The sequence below is a fragment of the Anabrus simplex genome, chromosome 8, assembly GCF_040414725.1.
Source record: "Anabrus simplex isolate iqAnaSimp1 chromosome 8, ASM4041472v1, whole genome shotgun sequence".
NCBI classification, from domain to species: Eukaryota; Metazoa; Arthropoda; class Insecta; order Orthoptera; family Tettigoniidae; genus Anabrus; species Anabrus simplex.
This window is the reverse complement of record NC_090272.1, coordinates 211,838,935-211,864,109: the sequence shown is the minus strand read 5'-3', so window position 1 is coordinate 211,864,109 and position 25,175 is coordinate 211,838,935. Positions and strand designations below refer to the sequence as shown.

General features: G+C 36.1%; 1 protein-coding gene across 4 annotated transcripts in view; it reads right to left on the bottom strand.

Moving 5' to 3' along the window:
• Nucleotides 1–1,247: 1,247 nt before the first annotated feature.
• The window catches only part of LOC136878990 (ras-related protein Rab6), a 159,718-nt gene continuing 135,790 nt past the window's right edge, over nucleotides 1,248–25,175 (bottom strand). For 2 of the 4 annotated variants that reach the window (XM_067152655.2, XM_067152657.2), the window contains exon 7: nucleotides 1,248–3,566. In XM_067152655.2, coding sequence (XP_067008756.1) covers nucleotides 3,496–3,566 — 71 coding nt within the window. In that variant the 3' untranslated portion in view covers nucleotides 1,248–3,495. Of the gene's footprint in view, nucleotides 3,567–14,316; nucleotides 23,227–25,175 lie in introns of those variants that run through there. The other 2 variants (XM_067152656.2, XM_067152659.2) reach the window with 1 other exon arrangement.

Below are 25,175 nucleotides of genomic sequence, written 5' to 3'. Positions count from 1 at the left end.
AAATACATATAATTACTTCTATGTTCTGAAAAGCACATGAACAATAACTTTACAGATATAATATTGCATACTACTGCAAACGCCTTGCATATAATAAACAAAGAGACATATTAGCTGCATCATTTTCTTTACAACGATGATACAACATGAAGACTTACAATTTAGTTTATATTCATCTAGTATAATTTTAAATTTTCTGAACAGCATGTTAAGTTATTTTCACTGCATGACAGCAGTCTCATGTTAAATCACAATATGATGCAACTAAGACATTCACAGTTTTGGTGCATTTGAAACAGGTCTATTTACTTCTCAGAGCAGAGACAAGAAGCCTGACTACTTGAACATAGGACTTGCAAAAACAGACAAGAATATGCTGCCATAAAGGAAAATACACCTTTGTGGTCAAGAACACCAATTCTTCCAACAAGCTACTTACTGGATTACAGTATTACTTGAAGCCTTTCAGAAGTTATGCAATAAAATACAGAAAGCTACATGAACAAATAGAGAACATTGTACTCATCTTTCTGCTCGACAATAATGAAAGTTTGATAAGGAAACAAAACATCTTGCTTTTTTTTTTATTTATTTTTTTTATTTACAGAGTGTAACACCAACATCTACTTTACCCTTCACATTTACCGGGAAATCTGAAGACACTAACCCCGAATCAACATTACCACCAAGTGAAGCAAATCCTACTGCAATCACCACCGCTTGTAAATATCTTCTGTGTAAACTGACCAAACAACTGTTCCAGAGTCCTAAGAAAAGTCTTTGGGACCCCTAATTGTCCTGGTGTTAAGGTATTTCCCCAAATTATTTCATTTTAACATTACCAACAGTGGAAGAACTTACGAGCTTTAGAAAAATATGTATTTTCACAAGACAACAGGGCATCACAAGGGTTTTTCACCCAGCAGTAGTGCAATGAGGTAGAAATTAATTTGGTATCTGCCAACAGTCAATCACAAGTTTATGTCCAATACACTTTTTACCATTGTCTTCTATCTTAACCTTTCCCAAGCAGAACATGGATGTATCCGGAGTTGATCTTTCATCCACGAGCGGATATATGCAGATAAATCTCTTATTCAGAACTAGTGCCGATTTCCACTGTAATAATTGATGTTAGGCTCAGAAGACGGCAACACCATGCAAATACAGGTTTGATAGTTAATTCGTCATTGCTAGAGACCTATGTCTCAAATATTATTACGGAACCAAAATGAGAATAGTTACGGAACCAAAATGAGAATAGTTACTTGTAACTTGTAAATTGCTAAGAGACCTCCGAGACTTCGCGAATACCAGCAGACAGCTGTTATTTCAGGTTCAAGCGCTTGATATTTTGTAGTTGGTGGGGGTGAGTGTGTATTTGCAGTGTATTTGGTGATGTTTGCATAATGTCGTGGAAAAGTCTATGGACTTATGAGGAAATAGTACTTGCTTTGGATGTGAGTGATGATCATATTTCCGATTTTAGAATTCTGATAGCGATAGTGAAATAAGTTGAAGTGACAGGTGAGAGACAGTGTAAGCAAAAACAGCTCAAGTGCCAGAGTGGTGTCACAGCAGCAGTGATTCAGGGTGACGAGATGAGTCTGACAGGGATCCAGGGCCTAGTCATAGAGTTCCATTGTAAGGTGTAAATCCAGGTCCAGTTCTTCCTTCTAGTTTTGATGACTATTCTTCAATGACGAATCGGTAACTGGGATTTGTGAAGAACCTGCCTCTACGGCAACATTAAAAAAAAAATTCTTTCCCCCCACCCGGAAGTCAAGACTGCTGAATGGAAACATTCCTCTAAACCCAAGACATAAAGGCACTGCTAGGAGGGAGAAAGATTCCAGGGCTGTGCAAGAAAATTATATACTTTTTTTACAAAACCTGCAGCCAGAAGTGTACCACACTTCTTAACATGTGTAAAAAGACAAAATTATGCAAGTTTAGTAGAAACATTGTAGTGTATATATGTAAAGTGCAGTGACTTGTGCGATTAATGCACTAAATGTATTATATCATAGCAAAATTCAACTTTACAACCAACAGATGCTGTTCAACCTTTCAGTATAAACAGGTAAGTATGAAAAATATAATCTACATATTTTAAAATTTTGAAAAAGTATTCTGCTGAGAGCCACAAAAATATTTACTTGGGAAGGGTTAATGCAAATTAATAAAATTCAGACACTATAGGAAAAATCTTTAAAAAGAGAAAAATGTAATGTGTACAGGACAGTGGAGCAAGATTAAGATCTTGCTAATTTCTGACTGTTTTCCATCATTAATATCTTGAATTCCTACTGTATAACATTGAATACAGATAGCTAAAATGACCAATTTCTTTAATTAAGGCAATAAAACTACTGAATTTTCTGGCAATATTTCACAAACAAATTCACACATTATTTCTATGGGGATAATCTTTTGCTGCCACTTGTGATTGAAGCTGTTAGACTGTGCAAATTTTTACCAAAACAAATACATTCAAAGTGAAGGTTAGCCCCACCACTCAGAGATGTGCCTGCTTTACTAGTCAAAATTACAATATATTTCAGCATAAAGCTGGATATCAAAGCAGTTCTTATAATGAATAATCTGGGAAAAATCTCTTATATTGTTGCATTATAAAATACATTCTTTTTTATTTTAAATTTCTGATACCCCTCTTTAGCTCATGAACGGTAACTTGTTTGGTTCAGTGCATGTTACACTCTGTTTATACAGTAGTTTAAACAATGAAGCATGGAAATTCCACAGCTTAGAATCTAATCTTGACTTGCACTGAGGCAAGATTCTTCTTTAACTTCTGCTACCTTCTTTTAACTGAGAAGTATAAAAAGCCATTCATACACACATTTACAAAATGGTACAATCATACGATAAAGGACTGCAAATTAGAATATTACTTTTAGCAAGAAAAATTAAAATTTCTATATAAAACCTGCTTGATGGAGTAATACTGCATAGCAGGTACATTAAGAAAAAATAAAAATCTGTGCATTTGAAGATGTATTCAAAGACAGTCTCAGCAACAATCTCCTTAATAGAACAAGTGCTCAAGCTTGTGATGTATGCAAGTCAAATAGCTATTAAATAACTAGTTAAGATGAAGAAGAGTACTCTGTAAATCTGAACTTCAAGAAAACAATCTACACATCGGACAGGACCACATTTAAACAGGAACATCATCTTGGTTGCACCAAAGATCGTTTACTGGGAAGTTGTTAACACGAGACTATATGAAGTCCTACATTCAAGTTGACAAGTTGATATGAGCAGTTAGTTTACAAGTAGCAGGGAATTGTGAAATGCTGGAACAACCAAAGTGTTGTCTGATAAAAAGTGTAGCAACCTTCTCTAACATGGTGGAACAAGCGGAGACACAGTGAGACTTCATTTTTAATGCGATTTCTCTCCGTCCATGATGTGATATAGAACTCGACACAAATTCTTTCTTCACCAATACGATGCTTTGCCTCATTTCTTCTAACACATACAGCCTCCTTCCGAATCTTGCTGGTCGTTTTGCTGCGGGGTCTGCGTCTGTAAATCGACAGCTAAAACGTTTTGGTTAAGGGAAAATACATCTTGGCAGCTTGTTAGATATGTGTTGTTCAATCACATAACTCAATAACTCTACAAAATGGAGAAGGAAATTAAAACAAGTAACTCTCTTGGTGTGAGAACAGAGTGGTTTTGAAACAAATTTTACAGAAATTAGTTTTTGTAAAGTAAATGTAATAGATGAATAAATCTGTGCATTATTTCTAGTTTCGGTTTGTAGGAAATATTTGTAATTTTAGAATAAAACAGGGGGAAAATATATTACTCAATGACCACTCGGACAAGAATTTTCAGAGAATGCTGCGTATCTCCATGAAAATGCAGGAATATTAATTAGTGTGCTTCAAGAAATCGTTAATGTGAGTTTGCTTCAAACCGACCCAGCTATTCATCTGTAAAAGTCTTGACATCAGCTATTTCCTTGCTCTGATGTTTGAAGACCCTATGAAGACAGAAATAAATTGTTAGAAAGGCATAATACAAGAGATACGGGCATCAATATAGTAAACATTGGTGCATTAATTTCCTTTCCTTAATTTCCAAGAAGTCAAACAATATTGTAACTGATGTCTTGATAAATTGTGTAAATATTTGCATTTCTAAACAGCAAAGCTTTACAGTGATAGTCTTTAACAGTTCATGACTTTGGTCTGTACATCTACTCATGATCCCTGAACCTGATATTTACTGTTATTCTCGTTATACCAATTTCTACATTGTTTTGTGAGAGAAGAAAGAAAACAAAACAAAAAAACTTCCTTTGTGGTATTCATAACCTATTGACTTCTTGGATACCGGCATTCCTAAGAAAACTGTTGCCTAGTATGAATCTGTGGTAGATCTTGTCAAGGGAGAAATAATGTCCAGAAGTTCAGTATAAAACCATCAACTTGTGTGTGCACATTTTACATTTTAATTTACATCATTCACAAGGCTTTCTTTTTCTACCATCATGTTCAGTTTTGTATAAAACGATTTTATAGTCTGTTTGTTGACAAATTCTATGTAAAAGAACTATAACAGTAATTTATTCCTTCACAGTACAAGTTACATATTTTTATGGAGATAATGTTAACAATACATAGTGAAGCAATTTCATCTTCCTGACTTTAATGAGACGATGACTATAGGTTAGGCCCCTTTAAACAAAATCACCATCCTCTGTCTTTAACAGCATTTACGTACAAAAGTGACAATGTCAGAATATGAGGTATGAAAAGAAAAAAAAAAGAAAATTAGAAACACAGAGACAGGCTTTTTAATACAGAATTTATAACAAATCAAGTGGTCTTCACTAAACTTGGCGGAGTACTTGTTGCAACATTTTGGGCACCCCTTTGAAATGCCAAAAATGTCTTTCGCATTTTCACGCCTCGTCTTGAGAGCATGTTTCAAATTTTTCTTAATTTGATAGTATAATGGAGGCACATACATGAAAAAAAAAACTTTTTTTACAGCACATCATTTCAAACACTTTTTTGGAAACAGAACTTTCCCTAAAGATGTGAAGGTTTACCATGTCAAAAGCTCCCAGCTCACAGATATATTCATATCCCTGTTAATCTTCAACAATGAGTACATCACCACACTCACCTTAGTCTGCCATAGTGCAGTAACTGTCGACAAATGCACCATACACTCCATTGCAGGGAGAGCAGCCATAAGGGTTGGCCCATTCCCTCTCTTCAACACAGTACTATTTTTGTTGCAATGGTATTTACGAGATGACAGCTGTTAACTCATTTGACTGCCCATCACAATCTCTGATGATTGGCAAAAGGGAATTGTAACGCTCATTATCAAGAAAGAGGAATCATAATTACAATTAATGTTACCAAAATTCTAGAAGGAATACTAGACAAAAGACATTCTAGAAGGAATACTAGACAAAAGAATTAGGAAAAAAGTGGATAGTCAACATCAAGAAGAATAGCTTGGCTTCAGAAGTGGAAGATCAATAAGGTGGCCAATTTTTCTTACGAGAAAAGATCTGGAAAAAGATTTGGGAGTTTGCAATGGGTATCGAAACAACATGGTAAAGATTCAGAAAAGGCACTGGAAAAGAAACAAGAAACTGAAGATTGCTGCTGCTGCTGGGTCAAGAAGCAAATGAGCACAACAGGATGATTGAAACTGAAACTAGATTAAGATAGCAGAAGAGTAGGGTCATCTTTATTCTTTATTATTATAGTGGGATGATATATCGAGGGGCACAAAAGCAGCACCTGGAGATAGAAGATTAACACATATGCTGACGGCATTGTGATTTTACGTAAGAGTTGTCCACGAAGAGTTTGTATGGTGAAAAATTATGTTATATAATGAGAAATATGTGCAAATTAAATGACAGAATGCCAAAATATCTTATTGGAAAGAAGAGACAGAACCTGAGGGACCCAACCGAGACAACTTTCAAAATAATCCACTCGTCATGGCTAGCCTTCCAAGTTCATATGGCTCGCTGATTAAGGTATATATGCTGCATACTGTATTCAATAGAGGTCTAGCACTAGGGTAATCCCTAGAAAGACGGATTAGTAACTGCGACACAAATTACAAATGCTCATTACTCTTCCTACAGGAGATTAAACCTGACTTAAAAGTTACAAAAGAGAGAAAATGGGATAAGGTATGTTATATAATTTCTTCATTTATAGACCGTGGAACTACTATATTTAGCTTGCAATTATTTAATGTTTAATCCACTCCATGGATGAATGGTTAGCATACTGCCCTTTTATCAAAGGGATCCCAAGTTTGATTCCTGGCTGGGTCAGGGATTTTAACTATCATGACTTACTTCCTCTGCTTCAGGAGCTAGGTGTTTGTGCACTCTACAGCATTAGAACTTAGTAACAGTAAATTTGTAACACACCTTTGGTATACTTTCATTCTTTAAATGAAACCATTTACTTTAAATCTAAATATAGTATAAATCCTTAAACCTTTGAATGAGAAAGGGGTAAAAGAAAGGAAAATATCGTAATTTTATACTAGCCCGAAAGTAAGTTATGCAATATTTAACAGAGTTTCCAGATTATCAGGACTCTACTTTATTTCATAAATTGTATTAAACTTAAAATCTTTTTCATATTCTTATGTCAAAAGAAATTATGGATAAAAGATACAGTCTGATTAAGGAAAGCAAGAGACAATGGGACCAGACTGGAACATGATGTGGGAATGTTAAAACGAGAAGAAATTTGCTCAGGTCTGTCTACATCCAGGTAAGGGTTCATGATTATTATTTTCTGCCTGTTATATTTGACATCTCGTTTATGAAAAGGAACAGTCACAATTTTGTATAATCACAATATTGTCACGCGTGTTCTGAGCTAAAAAAAATTTGCATCTCTTACTATACTCGCTACCATATAAGCCCTGTCCAAGTGATTTTTATTGTTGCTTCATCTAAGGGACTTTATATACCAAAGTCAACAGATCTCTATTTTGTGGTGTGAAATACAATGTGTGGAAACCTTTGGCCTTATAGCGTCTGCATCAGTGTGTGCTCTTGTAACCAACTGCTGTTGATGAGAAAGGGTTGAAAGAAAGGAAAATATCATATAATGTTATACCAGCCCTAAAATAACTTATGCAATATTTAAAGATTATGGTACTATATTAACTTGTGAGTAATGTACAGGACAGTTCCCTAAAAAAAAAAAAAGTCTTTCAAGGTTGTTAGTCAGCTACAATGCATTTTGCTGTACAATGAGCTACAGAGACTGTATTCGCTCATGCTCCAACCTACAAGTTCCATAAATGGACAGAATTAGTTAGTTGTAAAATGAGAAGTTTAAAAATATATATATATGAAGTTACTTCAAAATATGACTAAATTGTGCAATTAATTTTCATTTAAAATATTAATCTCATTTTGCCTTTCAGCCTCATTATAGGTAAAGCAACAGTTTTGGACATAAAAATCTGTCTATATTTGATGAGTGACTATCTTATGAGTGTTTGTAAGTAGATGTTTCACTGTATATATAGAGAGAGAGACTATTCAGTGTGTTTTAAGATCACTTATGCTCCAACCAACAATTATAACAGAAAAGAGTAGTGGTAAAATGTGAAATTTAAAAATTATCCAGACAAAAGTTACTTTAAAATATGACCAAACTGGGCAATTAATTTTCATTTAAAATATTAATGTCACTTTGCCTTTCAGCCTCATCATAGGCAAAGCGAAAGACTATATTGCAACGATGAGGACTTAAGAAGCCGATCCCACACAGGTGGGATAAAGCAAGAAAAACAAGAATGAGTAGGCCTACTTATGAGACAAGTGTGAGGAATATATACTGTGAAGTATCTCAACCACCTGGGCAACAGCTCTACATTGCAGATGAGTGGTAAATGAACCTCACAGAAACATGAAAGCTCTCAATGTTCTGAGAGGTGAGGAATACTACTGAAAACAAATATCGACATATACACAAACCTTTGGTATCGTAAGTTTATTCTCCAACCACTTGTATTCAGTCAATACACAAAACCAGGTTAATGTTTACATTGGTTTATTACTGGCTCATCCATCATTTCAAGTAAAATATACTGTACACTGACAGGCAAAATCACTTGAATTTTCAAAGGAAAAAGAATGAATTGTGAAACATTTGTTTTATTATTTACAATGATTATTTTAATGAACAAATTATCTAAGTAATTAAGGGTAGCAATAGCAGTAACACCACATTTCAAAAGCTTCTATTCTCTTTCTTTCTGAGCTAGTTATTGTCCACGTTTCACTTCCATACAATGCCACGCCCCACACGAAAGTCTTCAAAAACATCTTTCTGTGAGCAAATATATTTTCTTAAGAGATGCTTGTAGAGATAACATTACTCAAATAATTGTTTCATGAAAATAATCAATGTATACCAATAAAACAAATGTTCCACAATTTAACATGCTTTTTCCTTTGAAAATTCAACTCATCCTATAATTTTGCCTGTCAGTGTAGTTTAACTATACTATGACATTTCACATATGCATTTCAAAAATTTACACAATTAAATATTTCTTTGAAAGCCAATTTTTGTGGATTGAGTATACATAATTTTTTTTTTTTGCTAGTTGCTTTACGTCGCACCGACACAGATAGGTCTTATGGCGACGATGGGATAGGAAAGGCCTAGGAATGGGAAGGAAGCGGCCTTAATTAAGGTACAGCCCCAGCATTTGCCTGGTGTGAAAATGGGAAACCACGGAAAACCATCTTCAGGGCTGCCGACAGTGGGACTCGAACTCACTATCTCCCGGATGAAAGCTCACAGCCGCGTGCCCCTGACCGCACGGCCAACTCGCCTGGTATACATAAAATTATGAGAATATTTGGGACATTAGGGTAAGATGCAACAAGGCTTGAATTTCTTCACACATTGTTGTTTGAGTCATCAGTCCATAGACTGGTTTGATGCAGCACACCATGCCACCCTATCATGTGCTAACCTTTTCATTTCTACGTAACTATTGCATCCTACATCTGCTCTAATCTGCCTGTCATATTCATACCTTGGTCTACCCCTACCGTTCTTACCCCCTACACTTCCTTCAAAAACCAACTGAACAAGTCCTGGGTGTCTTAAGATGTGTCCTATCATTCTAACTCTTCTTCTCGTCAAATTTAGCCAAATCGATCTCCTCTCGCCAATTTGATTCAGTATCTCTTCATTCGTGATCCGATCTATCCATCTCACCTTCAGCATTCTTCTGTAACACCACATTTCAAAAGCTTCTATTCTCTTTCTATCTGAGCTAGTTATTGTCCATGTTTCACTTCCATACAATGCCACGCCCCACACGAAAGTCTTCAAAAACATCTTTCTGTGAGCAAATATCTTTTCTTAAGAAAGCTCTTCCTTGCTTGTGCTAATCTGCATTTTATGTCCTCCTTACTTCTGCCATCATTAGTTATTTTACTACTCAAGTAACAACATTCATTTACTTCCTTTAAGACTTCATTTCCTAATTTAATATTTCCCGCATCACCTGCCTTCGTTCGACTGCACTCCATTACTTTTGTTTTGGACTTATTTAATTTCATCTTGTACTCCTTACCCAAGACTTCGTCCATACCATTCAGCAGCTTCAAGATCTTCTGCAGTCTCAGATAAAATATCATCGGCAAAAGTCGAGGTTTTGATTTCCTCTCCTTGGACTGCGATTCCCTTTCCAAATTTTTCTTTGATTTCCTTTACTGCCTGTTCTATGTAAACATTGAAAAGGAGGGGGGACAAACTGCAGCCTTGCCTCACTCCTTTCTAGATTGCGGCTTCTTTTTCAAAGCCCTCGATTCTTATTACGCAGACTGATTTTTATACAGATTGTAGATAATTCTTCGTTCTCGGTATCTGATCCCAATCACCTTCAGAATCTTAAATAGCTTGGTCCAATCAACATTATCGAATGCCTTTTCTAGATCTACAAATGCCATGTTCGTGGGCTTAAAAAAAGTGCACAATACATTTAATGTATTTGCAGTTAGTATTTTGAGAAACTACACAGCAAAATTGGAATGTTTTCACCATTAGAAAGCATATCTTGACCCAGTGAAAAATGTACGCTGAACAGATTTTCACAGTTGATGCCTTAAACGAAACCCCAGGGTCAGAAAGAAATGCCTGATGTCACATACATTAAAATTGGTGAATTCGATCAACTGTCTTAACTGACCATATTTTTATGGAACCGACCGAGTAAGTTAGCTAAGAGCTTTTGGTCACGTAGCTGTCAGTTTATGTTTGGGAGATAGTGGGTTTGAACCTCACAGCCAGCAGCCCTGAAGATGGTTTTCTGTGGTTTCCCATTTTCACACCAGGCAAATGCTCGGGCTATATCTTAAGATCAAGGTTGGTTTCCTCTCAGTCCTAGCCATTTCCTATCCCAGGAACACCACAAGATCTGCCCGTCTTGGTGTGCAATATAAAACAAATAGAAACAAAAATAGAACTGGCAAATTCCCACTTGCTTGCATACATAATCTGACCACCGTGTTTCAACCACAGTTAAGTAATATTTTATGCACTTTTCCCCTATGTTAATACTTTACAGTACTTTTCAAAATGCTTTTTAGCATACTGTACAGAAATCATAGTTTATGAAGAAGGGCTGGAAAAGATTCTTAAATGCTACTGAGAAGAAAGGAAAACACAGTGATGACAATGGCAAAATCCCAGCAACAGAAGAAGAAATAGAGAATCTGGTTCCAACACACAGTCAAGCCCTAAAATTTGTCAACCAATCTATATATATAATTTAAAAATAATGGTATTTCTGTATCGGTCATGTCCACAGTAACAAGGAAATGCACTTTTTACTTTTCTGTAATTTCTGTCTATCTGTATGTATGTATGTATGTATGTATGTACGCGCATCACGAGAAAACGGCTGAAGAGAATGAAAATCGGGGTATGAGTCGCTACAATCTAGGCTGTAAATAATTTTATTCATGCTGAGTGAAATGGTAGTTTAGGGGAAGGCCTAAAATTTAATTCCCAAATATTTATGTTAGTGGTCCTATCGATAAATACTATATAACTAAAATAATATAGAATTAAATAACCGATCATTTATGTCTTAAACATTTTTACCGTACCGGCTATGATAACAGAGATATTAATAAATTTGAATTTTTGTTGCCGAGTCCATATCAACGCCAAGCCACGAGAAAATGGGTAAACAGAATTTTAAAAAAAAACCACTGTATATAGAGTCGGGGATTAAGAAACTACAGTCTAAGCTATAAACAATTTTGTTCACCCTAGATAAAATGATAGTTTAGGGGAAAGCGCCTAAAAGTTAATTTTTAAATACCTATGTTACTGGTCCTGTCGACAAGTACTACATAACAAAAGTTATAGGAAATACAATCTCCGGCCATTTATGTTTTATTCAGTTTTACCATACCAATTGTGATAAAAGTCAGTCGGAAGAAAACTAAATGTGAAAGCCTACAATATCGAAAACTCAAAACTGATTCTTTGTCTCTTATGCTGCCACTCATCTCCGATAGATGGGATTACTGCTGCATACCGAGTATAACAGCCTGCCTAAATATTGGCAGGAAATAGCTGGGGAGTTAGATAACTTTCTTCTTAAGCATGCCATTCCTCTGGTTCATACATTTTCTGATACTGCTGATACGTAACACACTGGCTCATCATAGTATTCCAGCTATTCGATCCCTGCTCCGATGTGCTGATTGGAATGAGCAGTGTGAACATTTATGGCAGAGGCTCACTTATGACCTGGTCTAGAATTACAATTTTGGCCTATTCCAAATTATAGCACTACAATTCACTAAACTCAAAATTCAACCCCAAAAAGAGCTGTTTCTTAAGAAAAGCTGCTTCTTCACTTTTATTAAATTTTGCATTCATTTTATTCCAAATTAGCAGCGAAGAGGGGGTTTCTCCTCTGGCTTGGAAGAAAAATTTGCCTCCAAGTCAGATAGTTTTTCCCCCGCCAGTGTAATGAATTTAGATTTTCCGACTCATCAAGTGCTCCTATTAAACAGATGAGTGAAAGGGCACAGATTTTGCACTGGGACTCTATTCACCCCCACCCCGAAATTAAAAAGTGTTCAAGGTTGTCTGCGGTGGAACTTTGGACTGTTAAGATCAGCAGCGCTGTACTGTAATCTATTAGCTTTATAGTCCGTATTGATAGTTCAAGCACACAAGTATGAAGGATGAGTTCTCCACCTAATGAATACTTTATTTTACATAGTGTCAATATTATTTACATAAAAGGACAGTACCAGTTTCGACCTGTAAATAGGTTGTCTTCATGTTGAAGAACCTGCTTAATAGCGACTGTACAGAATAAATACCACTAAAATAAAAAAAAGAATACCATTAAAATAAACATGAATGCCACTATTCTAAAAAATACTTAAGGTTAAGATATATACATATGGTACAGTTTTGGGGGGTTAGAGGGCTTTTTCCCTGGCCTCATTATTTCTACACATTTCAAAAATTATATTTGCTGAGGTTGAAAGACTGAGAATGAGCTATGTATCTGTAAACAGGTTACTAAACCTCTTATTCTAATGAACATGATGTCCCCACATGTGGCCCAACAATGCACTTTGAATCATCTCATAAAACCTTTGGACATAGTGTTGGCATTTAACATTAGATATTCGAACTTGACACCAGAATGTCAGTGATTCTTGATAAACTCTTAGAATTGTATCCAATTTCAACCTCGGCAAATATAATTTTTGAAATATGTAGAAATCATGGGGCCAGGGAAAAAGCCCTCTAACACCCAAAACTGTACCATATGTATATATCTTAACCTTAAGTATTTTTTAGAATACCAGTAGTGGCATTCAGGTTTATTTTAATGGCATTCTTGTTTAATTTTAATTTTAGTAGTATTTATTCTGTACAGTCGCTATTAAGCAGGTTCTTCAACAGCTGAAGATGATCTATTTACAGGTCAAAACCGGTACTGTCCTTTTATGTAAATAATATTGACACTATGTAAAATAAAGTATTGGTTAGGTGGAGAACTCGTCCTTCATACTTGTGAGCGTAGTACTGTTCATTAAAAGTGAGAAAATGTGTAGTTTTTCATTTGATCGAGTATTTCTTATCATAGCATTGCTTTTAATCGCGACATTCCTACTGGCATCAATTGTAATTACCTATGTTGATTTCAGTTGGGAAAACCAGTAAGACAGTCTTTCTGAGGATGTTAAAAGGCAGGTAGAGAGCGAGTGTCGGCCATTATAATGAAAACTCGCCAACTTGACTGTGAATGATGGTAGGTAAAAGAGCCTGCCATTACAATGAAAATTCCCTAACCCAGTCTTCATAGAAGAAAAGACATTTGGTGACTTCCTCATCGTGCTTCTATGGTAACATTAAGAGCTATGCAATTTAATACAATCTTGCTCACAACGTGTACACTACTTAACCTAGAACTCTGTATACTATGTAGAATTCTGTAGCAAAGCACGGGTACATCAGCTACTTAATTATATATCGCAATGCCAATTATTCATATGCTATGAGAGAACTGTTTCAATTATACAGACATACAAATGAAGATTCTAAACTGACTATAAAACAAATGTGAAAGTTTTTTTTTTCTTCCCCAAAGTAAGTAGTATACACCAACAATATCTCAAATGTAATAATTTTCAATAATGAAGTACTGCATGCCTATTGCATTTTTCAATTTACAGTAATACTGTAATAATAATAATAATAATAATAATAATAATAATATTGATATTAATAAGTATACTAGAAGTCAAGTGGTGGCAGAAGATTATGGAAGAGACTTGTTTATTCCCACATCGAGCCTGCTGGAGTGGAAAAATCGGTGGTGGTGACGAATTAGCATTTGAAATGAATTCTTATTCCTATTTTATGTCTGAAGTTCTATTCATTAGGCAGACCTGCATAAGTAACATTTTTACAAGTTACTAGAATAACGTTTTAACATGAGCACCTCTATAATTAACCAGATTGGCTTGCACAGATTTTGGAAACTTCAATAGTAACATCCTTTCTATCCAGATAAATTTCACAGAATGGTTTCAGGTAATTTGTGTCTACTTGGAATGGGAATTGGGATGGAGGAGATAATTCTACCCACCTGAGAGAAATGTTCACAGCCTTAAGGTGAGGGGGACATGCCTGATAAGCACCTACAGGCAGAAGCAAGTCTTTACAAGCCAACAGGAGGCAGAACATACTACAAGCAGGATCATGCAAATGAGTATACAACTTTACATAAAGTTTATTAAAAACATTCAGGAAATTACATTAGCAAGTATGAACAAGCCATAATTCTATTATAATTTCCTTATGAATCTCACTTCAAGAGAATTTTCAAGGCAAGCTATAAAGAAGGAAAGGGAAAAGCAGATTATCAATCTAGAAACAAGCGAAGCAACCACTTTTACTTCCCATGTATATACAGTAAGTTACCTCCTTATTACTATTCAGATTCAAAGTGGCTACAATTGGCTATTTAAGAGATATGGCCAAACTAAGCTTGAGAATTCTCTTGAATTACATTTTTATGTATATCAATCACAAGTATAATAATTTATTTCAAATTTATTGCTATATGATAACAGTCTGATGCCCTCACACATTAAAGTTACTACAATACTGCACAGTAACATAGTTACTGGATCTAGCAATTTACAGCAATTACACGAAGGAATTAAGACAAATGTTTATCCCAGATTACCTCCTACAGTACGTGACAACTCAATTACAAGGAAGAGGGCCAATGCTTAGATGAGTTTACAAGCAGATGTGATACGCATCCTGTGTTACCTTTTGCACATCCTATGACTGCAAATACAGTGTAGCACACAACAATATTTAAAAAAATTTTAAACCAAAGGATGAATAGGAGTTAGGTTACATGAAATACACCAAGAGGACATACAACAAGGGCTACGACTTAACACTCCACACTAATTCATAGTGGAATGGCAATGTTTAGCTTGCAATTATTTAAACCACTTCTCTTTTCCAGCTTATTGACGTCTACAATTTGTAAACAGACCAATATATAGCATTTGTACACATCAAGGCATTTAGTTTTATCGAGTGATTAGACGCAATGTTCACTTCATTAGTCAGAATGGATTATTTAGGTTAATAATTTTTGTTTCAGCTGGAAGTTTTCTCCTCACTATTAATGTGTTCACACTGAAAAACATGGATTTAACTCAATCAGATGACAGTAACATGGCAAGGAGATGGAAAGACAAGAATGAAGTAGGTATCAAAATAACGAGGCAACTGTTTGAAGCTTTGTATTAGGAGAAGATTGTATTTAAAACATTTGTAAAAATATCTCACACTTGTAAATGGTCAATAATAAGTACTTGTGTCCCATTACTTGGCAATGGTCTTCTTGCCCAAGGAAATCAGGCTTTATTATTAACTTGCTTACTGACTCAAAAACCTAAAGGGGTATTTGGATATGCCAGAGAATCTCTCAAACATGTTCAAATGCCAGCCAACTGTGCTGAAACTCAATCTTATAATCTTTGACACAGGAAGGGGAGCAGTTAACCAGTAGCATCACTCAGTTGCAACCTAACTGTTGAAGAGTATGTTTATTTTCCTATGGTTATATTCCACCAATGTAAGGCCACCCACCCACCCACAATGTCTTTGCCCAGTAGCAAGATAGCAAAATTGTATTTAAAACGTTTGTAAAAATATCTTGCAGCACTTGTAAATAGTCAATAATAATAATAATAATAATAATAATAATAATAATAATAATAATAATAATAATAATAATAATAATAATAATAAAGTGACCTTTTACAAATTAGGCGCAGCAAAGTATCTCATTCCAAAGGTAGCTGATGTTGGTCACTGAAGGAATATCTATCCATTGCCACCGAGCATCCTGACATTAATATTTCTTTATGCTTTCTTTTGCAAGCAGTTTAAAACTTTATTACTCAAAATTAGTTTTGAAAATTAAAGAACCTAACCATTATAAACTAAGTCGAAACTGAAAAGAAATGGCTTCAGATAATCCAAAAATTTTGTCAGATTAGGCATTTCACCTTAAGTCACTGCAGAGTTGTGAGCACTATCAGCATTTGTCTGGAGGTACTGCTGAACACACGAACCAAAGGCACAATATTTTCTGACTTATCTTAATAGAAGGAAGGTAGCACTAAAAGGGTGAACTGGTGAAAACATGAAGTTGTCACAGTAACAAAGTGCAAAGATAAGCTTACACTACATCAACTACAACTATTTCATCTCTTCTTACGTAAAATACTCCTAACACTGAAAAGTGGCATGCATGCATAATGTATGTTCAAAAATATATGTTTGTCAATAACCAAATTAGTTGACTTACCACCAGTCAATGTTTCAACTCTTAATAGATCTTCCTCAAGTCTTTAACATATTAGCGATCTGAACTATCAGAACCCCGAACAGTTATGTAACTCACTGCTATAACAGAGTGGCTAGCTTACACTTGCACCTTGCTCAAACACGTTTTCATTCTAACTTATTCGTGCCTATAATTCCCATCTCTAATTATTGGTTACGAAAGTGGATAAAATATTAACGGGAATTCGAATGTACTGCTCGCGGGGCTTTGCCAGGATGTTGGTGGGGGTGTCTGGAGAAGGGATTTGCACGCGGGAACGACGGTGGAGAGTTGGCCCACTTCAGTATGCCACGAGTGAGCAAGAGATGCACACGTCTGTTGTGCAACGCATCATTATCATTCCCGCAAAAGAGGACACCAAACATTCAGAAATTTTGAGATGGCTCTGCACACAGTTTGCGGAAGAAACACTTTCCAAGACTCGAGTGTATGAGTGGGCTAAAAAATTTGTGGCAGGAAGAGAAGCTGTGGAAAATGAACCTCATGAAAGCAGATTACAGGCAAGCATCACTGCAGACAACATTGTTGCCACTCGTGACATTATGGTGAAGATCAGCAAATAAAAATTACGCAAATAGTTTTAGCTATAAGAATGAGTTCCTGCGTCGCTCCGAGGAGAAAGGAGAGGATTTCTTTCGTCGTATTGTGACTTATGATGAAACTTGGGTGCATCATTACACCCCGGAGTCAAAGCAAGTAAGCAAGCATGGAGTAGCAGTGAAGAGACGAAGCAGATCCAGTCAAGGACAAAACAAACATGCCCATCTGCTGGAAAGTTGCTGAAGTCTGTTGATTGTAAAAAATTCTCAAATAAATAGAGCCCTAATTAATGCAGAAGAAATTATTTGAAGGAGGACAATGAATAAAGTATGTGTTTTATATATTTCACCATTGTCGTAAGTAATGTTTAGCCTGTAAGGTGCGTTCCTTGTCTCCTCAACCCGGAACAAAATACTTCACACCAGGAAGTTTGTCAGAGACTCCTGCGTCGCTCCGAGGAGATCATCTCTCTCCAGGAAGAACAATACACATTTGCATGACAAAATAATGAACTCAAAAGAGGCTAAAAGGAAGGGCAATACATCTTCGGACCCCATCTTTAGAATGTAGTTCAGTAAAAGCGTCTACATAATGTTAGCTGTTATGCTACTTTTGGTGGACTCTGCACACTGTTTAAGTGCCCTTTTGATTGAAACAAGGAATGTAATTTATTTTACTATGTATCCATATTCCTAATAAACCATGAGAGAGGTAAAAATGTTAAAATACAGAGGGCTCTCATCTGTTGTGCTGATAGGGTCAGCATGGGTATTTACTTTTGGTCATTACAGCCATTTAAAACTGATCTGCCAACTCAATCGAGTACTGGGCATTGTTTAGCCTTATTGGCAGATATTATTTCTCTTGTTCACACACAAGTACACAAGTATGTTCGTCACAGTGTTATTGTTTGGCACGAGAACTCAGGCCACATGCAATACTTATAGTTAGTTTACTTTCACTGTCTTGCAATATGGGGTTTATCAAGTCTGTGCTAGAATCCGTGCAGTAAGCTATAATCATTTAACTATCCTCAATTATCTGGGTGTGGTGTAAGAGAAAACACTCTCTCTCCCCCCCCCCCCCCCCTCTCACTTTCTCTCTAGGTGAATTTCTTCTTTTAGAACATGGCACCATTTCATGCCCGTTCCTTCCAGTTCTGCTTTATTTGCGAGATTCATCCTTTCCTCGATTGGCCTCAAGTCTTTTGCTTAGTAAATCTTTGTCAAACCATTCTTCTGGAACTCTACGCCAGGTCCATTCTCTGTGTGTGTCCAAACCATTTCAAGCTTGATATGGCTGTTTTCACAGAGGTTGTTCCACCTGAATCTTGTGCAGTTAGTACTGGAGTTCTATTTGTAATTATCTAACAACCCACTGTTACCGGCCTGGTTGGACCAGCAAAAGTTCTTCTAAATACCAATGGTGCAGGCCCAACTGGACTTCCATGGCAACCAACATGATGCATCAATGATGACCATAAAAGTACTGGATAACAAAACATCAACACATTTGAGAATTGCACTATGAAGCAGTCCTGACTGCTGGCACTTGTTGGGTTAATAAGTAAATATCAATTCAGAATTCAGGATATTTGTTTGAATAATTTGATATCAACACTAAAATTGTATACATCACCTTAATGTAACACTGCACATTTTTAACTGACATCATATTCATAATGTCAAGTAAATCGCCAACGTGTTGAGATTTTGTCCAAAAGGATGCCTTTAAACGCCACAACCTTCAGTTGGGATCAAACTCAATAGCTTGGAAACAGAAGGGCAATTACAGCCAAAGTTGGTAATGTTTAACACTGTATTCAAGCTCACAACCATCGTAATAGCAAAGAAGAGACAGTCTTCACATCGTCAGAACTTCAATATGGAATACCTTAGTAAGGGTTGAAACATGTATGGGACTTAAATAATGGCATTTTTAGTCTTGACTGGCAGTTTTATGATAAATTTGTTTAGTGCACATCCAACATTGGAATGCTAACTGAAATATCTAAAATATAACTATGAAGTACAACAACATTTTTTAGCCTTACAAAGGACAATTTCATTATGTGAAGGTCACACCAAAACACATGAGCAATCACCGTTTTTTTCAAGAAAAGGTGCTACATGAGCACATTCTTTCCCTTTGGCACAATTCCTGTTGCTTTGCCAGGCATTTCAACAAGAATATCTCAGATTAAGGTTTATTTAACAATGCCTAGCTGTATTCCATTATGCTACAATTCTGTACTTGAAGCTTCAATGTAGGAATATTACATAATTGCAATATAAAAGTCAAACATGATCTTGTATATATAAATAAATAAATAAATAAATAAAAAATCCAGTAACAACAAGAATATTTATTAAAATATTTTTTCCTCTTTTAGCTGACGTTGCTTATAGAAGTTCCTATTTAATGTTTGAAAGAAATCATTTTTATCTCCCATGACAGGTCAAAATGAATCTCAAAAATGTAATGAAAGACTTCACAATGAAAGACGCTTGTTTTGCTAGTAACTTATTCTCCCGTAATTTCTTAACATTCCAGGTAATAATTACCAGGCGAGCAGAAAATGAGCTGCCCATGAGCAGTGCGTCCATTCCACCTGGTATGTCAGAGAAGGCCACAACCAACAAGCAAGCAATCCTAAACTTCGTATCAGTCAGAACTAAACACCGGCTGAAATCACATGTGTAGTCAAATTCTAAGAGAGATATGGCTATTAATAGGTCTGAATACTATATTTCAAAAGGAGTGTTTATGATTTTTCTGAGTGTAGAGAATCGACTCATGCTGTCAGGAGATTTCCTTGATGATTAAGCTCCAAATCTTAGAGCAATTCACAGATTACTTGATAAAATTTGAGAAACAGGGAGTGTTTGAAATAAGAAGCAAAGATGACATCACATGGGGCTCTCAGACGTTCTTCTCCATGTCTTATCTTTGGAGTTCGATGATAGACTAAGTGTACAGAAAATTCACACACCTTAGAGAAACTGAAGACTATCATCCATCAAGAAATGAATTCAATTTTCTTAAAGAAATTAAGAAGAGAGATGGATAATTTCACTAGCCGATATTTGAAAAATGAAGGCAAGCATTTCCAAGATCTCCTTCTGTGACATGGTTGAGTACATATTTTTTTTTTGTAATATTATTAGCCAGTGTTCTAAGCATGCTCTAAGTAGTAGTTTGGTAAAGCACGGATTTGCGCTGCTGTCCAGTCATGGCTAAAGACTACTACTCTGCCCATGCATCCCACTGTCATGTGCATGGGAAGCTCATAATCTGCTCATCCTGTATTATGTATCCTGTATTATTATTATTATTATTATTATTATTATTATTATTATTATTATTATTAATAATAATAATAATAATAATAATAATAATAATAATAATAATAATAATAATAATAATAATAATAAGTTTCTGTAGTCTATATGAAAGTCTACACATTAACAATATTTTTAGGAATTATGGTTTAAAACATGAATGGTTCTATTGGTCTCACCAAACCTTCAGTCATCTATAGTCATTTTTGCACACCATACACAAAAGTCCCCCTGCAGGTGTACTGTTGTTGTTGTTGTTGTTTGAGTCATCAGTCCATAGACTGGTTTGATGCAGCTCTCCATGCCACCCTATCCTATGCTCATGAATTCTGGGACAGACCTTTGTGAACATACTGAACTCTGGTCAAAGAACACAGCATCAACCAGAGTTCATGTGATTGGCTACAAGCAGCATGCCAATATGGACGTATATTAAGACTTATTTGAAATTATGCACTCAGTTAAATGAATCAAGCAAGTGCACATACAATTCCATCTTTGCTATGAAATAGTGATCTATGGCAACACACAAAATGAGAGATCAGAAATGGAAAGCAACATCTCACATTTGGCCTCATACGTCTATGAATGTTAAGTAACATTCAGGCTGGGACCTGGAAGGTCCACTAATAGGAAACCTAATAGAAGAATCTTTCAACCAATGCAGATTTGGTTTGCCCAATATCAATGGTTAGTATATATGTAAAAATTGTCCTCAGGACAAACAACATTCCATTTTTCAAATACTAGTAACCATCATAATAATGACAACTAAAATCATATACATTAAACTAAAATAGTCTAAGATAAAGTTCTAATACTAGTTGAATTTACCAATGATTACAATTTGTCTTGGTTATCCCACCCCTCCAGGAACTACATCTGCTACCCTGTACCACTCAAACCAGATATCCTTCTTTCCCTTGAAAACTACGTGGCTTCCAATCGCTCCTAATTTTTAAAAACTGATTATGAATAAACCTCCAACATTTGCTACACAATTCTGTATGCAGTAAATGTTCATATGAGGTTGTACTTTCTTTCTATAGTATTTTTTGCAACTCTGGTAGCTCTACAAACGTGATGTTACTTTCCATTTTTCACATGTCACATTTCAGAGAGAAGGGGATAGTAGGTGAAGAGGATGGTTTGTAGAGTGAGGTCTCTAAGAAAATGGGAGTAACTATCTAACACAAGGCACTTGCTTTCTATGATCTAATTACTACTTAACTTGATTTAATAATCATTATGAAGACTATACCACCATGTATACTTCTGAAAAACAAGTTATACCACTAGGAACATAGAAGGTAAGTAGTATTTTGTTAAATAAATTTTAAACAACCATTGCTCCAAATGAAGTATATTAGTTCAGTCAGTACAGAGGCGGATCAAATATAAACAGGAATTTTCACCTAGCAACTGAAGGACCAAAGGAGACCTGTTTGTGGCCTTGAGAAAAGAGGAGTGAAACAGATTCCTCTGAGGCTTTCTTCTCATCAGTAGCAAACTGAGTGAGTAGATCCATTCATTGTGCAATGCAGCATCATAAAGTTTCTAAAGAAAGCATCAAGCTGTCTGAGAAGGCAGCAGGCACATTTCAGGGAACAAACCTTGTTTGATTGGTATAAAAATGTTTTCAGGACAGGAAGCAGTGGAAAACAAAACCAATGGTGGCCCCATACATGCGTCGCAGAGCAAAATGCACGTGCTGTTTGAAGCAGATTGTCACATAATGGTTTCCAAAATATCAGCAGTAGGAATAAATTACAGGAGTGCCCAGTCTGTTATCAATGATGACCTTGACAACTGGAAAGTGTCTACCAGGTTCGGTCATTGTCTCCATACCGAGCATCAACAAAAAAGTGCTCATCTGGAAATTTGCCAGAAGAGCCTGACTAGCTACGAGAAGGAGGAGAGGTATTAAAAAAAAAAAATCAGTATCATCACCTGAAATGAAACTTGTGTCCATCACTACAGTCCTGAATCGTAATAAGCAAGTATGGAGAGATGAAAGAGATGGGAAACTGCAGAGGAAAAGGTGAAAAGGTGTTTCTCAGATGGAAAGGTTCCTACAGCTACTTTTGGATTCCAGAGGCATTTTAATTTCCTCCATGAATGAAGAACAGTGAATAGCACCTATTACTGCCATATCTTGGATGATGCAAAGCTGCCTATTGCAACAAATTATGTTAGCAATCAATAACCAATCCAAGATGTCACTGTCCTCCATGATAACAAATCCCATACTCCTGCTTTAATGCATGATAAGCTTAAAACAAATTCACTGAACACTAGCCTAGATTTATTGCCCTGCCTTTATAGTTTGTTTAGACTACTGAAAGAGATGATGGGGGAACAGCAATTCGATGATAATGCAGGAGTATAGGAGTTCAAGTCCAACTGGCTTAACCTTGTCCTTTCTTCAAGGATGGAGTTTTTTTTTTTTTTAAACTGCCAATTTGATGGGAAATGTGTGTTTCTAAATTACATGCTGCTTTTGCACTTCTTGACAATCCCTGAAATGTAAAATTAAAATTCGGGTTTATATTTGATCCACCTCATATATTTATAAGGAATGCACCTGTTTCTAATGGGGTATCTCTCTCTCTACTAACCCCTTCACTTCTGATCCTTAACAGAACAAAACAGTACTGAAAAAAATCCACCGAAAATGCATAAAGAAAGTCGAATGCGAAGAAAACAGTCTTCTGCTGTAACTAGTAAACTACAGATCATTCACACACACATTGCAGTTCATGAACTGAGAGTTGTCCCAACCTTCACTTTTAACATGCACAACCACCCTCTTGACTTTTCACTTCATTTGGTGTATCCTTTAAGATAACCTCTTGCACTAAAGAAAACAATTAAGGAAAATAACATCAAAATAATGGAAAAAAACAAGGATGAAAATAAATCAACAATAACAACCAATCAAATAATGGAACAAATAAACTAAGAGTACAATACAAAGATAGAATCATAAGAGGAATTCTTATGAGTACACACAACGAGGTGTTACCCAGAATTTCTGAGAATTTGAATATCCCGCATGAAAAAGCAACAGTACCAAGTTCTGATGCTAGGTGCCTCTTGGTGTACGTTTCAACCATCAGTCTGCCACCTGCATCCTCGTAAGTGCATGTGTTTCCAAGTTTGGCACTTTTCTTTACATTCTTGAGCTTCAGAGAGTTTGAAATGGCTGACTTTAAGGAGCAACAAGTATGCATTACATTTTGTTCAGGCCCAATAAAAGTGCAGATGAAATCCATCGAATACTAAAGGAGGCTTTTGTTGGCCAAGTTTTAAGCTAAGCAAGATTTGAGTGGTTTCAGCATTTCAAAGAAGGCCAGAATCTGTAGATGACAAATATTCAGGTTGGATGTCAAGCAAAACTCCCAAAATGATCGCAAAGATTTACTGAGACAACTGAGGGAAGATGTGAGGTGCACACAGTTTGATATAGAGAAAAGCGGGGACTGCTTACTGCATTATGACAATGTGTCCGCAAACACCTCGCTTATTGTGAGAGACTTCCTGACAAAAAGAAAACACCATGACAACCATTCCGCATCCCCTCTACTCATCTAATCTCCCCCATCCTGCTTCTACCTTGTCTCTAAAATGAAATTCCGGTTTAAAGGGTGGCGTTTTGACTACAGTGAAGAAATTCAAGCAGAACCGCAAGAGGTGCTGGACATGCTGAAAACCAGAATACTTCTGTAAGCGCTTCCAAAATTGGAAAATAAAAATTGCTGGAATTGTTCCATTCAAGTCCACGACACTAGTTTGAAGGTGATAGACATTAGGCATTAACATAAATATTCACGTTTCTACGAGCAAATTCTCGGAAATTGTGGGTAGTACCTCAAAAGTTTGAACTTCACTATTTACTGTCAGGGACTGCAGCTCTGATTAGCAGGAACAACTGTAAGTGAGGAATGGGAACGAAAAGGTTGACTTCCGAGTGGATGAATCATCACCACTACCATGTTTATAATCTTGTCTCAATGTGTCAACTCCACAAACCTACTGTTTACATTTAACATTACACAGATTTACTACAGCAGAGGAGTTAAGTTACTTGCTTCAGAGGTGAAGATCATTAAGTGGGTACATTTTTGTGTCTACTGTAATTACTACGTTTATAGACATAAGCTTTTGGGCTTTTGCCATGTCAAAACAAGGTGAAATTATTTACGTTTCACAGAGAACTTTAGTCCGTGTCTCAGAAGAAAATCTCAGCTGTTCATGAGGAAGACTTCTCCAAAAATAAAGGTTTGGATCTAAGAATGCTACCGTTGGTCAATAGTAAGTGGTACTCTCATTCGTCACTAGATGGCTCATTGTACACTGGCCTTCCAAGTGGGAGCTGACAATACCATCAAAGCTCCAATTAAGATGTTTCTTGTTACACCGTATGTGCGTTACGAAGTAACAGGAAGATCAGACGAATGTGATAATGAAATAAATAGGGAAAAAAAAAAATTAAAATAAAGTGCAACGAAAGACTCAGGATAGATGAATAGAGCTGAAGAATGGAAAGCTGATTCTGAACTACCCATTCTCTCAGCTGATAAAGGTAATGAGACGTGGTGATGGACACTGACAAGTATAAGAACAAGATCTCAACTATGTTGTCAGAGCCTGTTTACAGATTGATCTCACGTGACCCTACTTCTTGTGTGCCCAACGCCACTCTGAAGCTCTTAAGGTAATCCTAAATTTTGAAAGAGGAGGCTAAGTATCTGACTCCGGGGGATGCAGTGCCACCAAGATTATATGGACTTCCTAAAATCCATT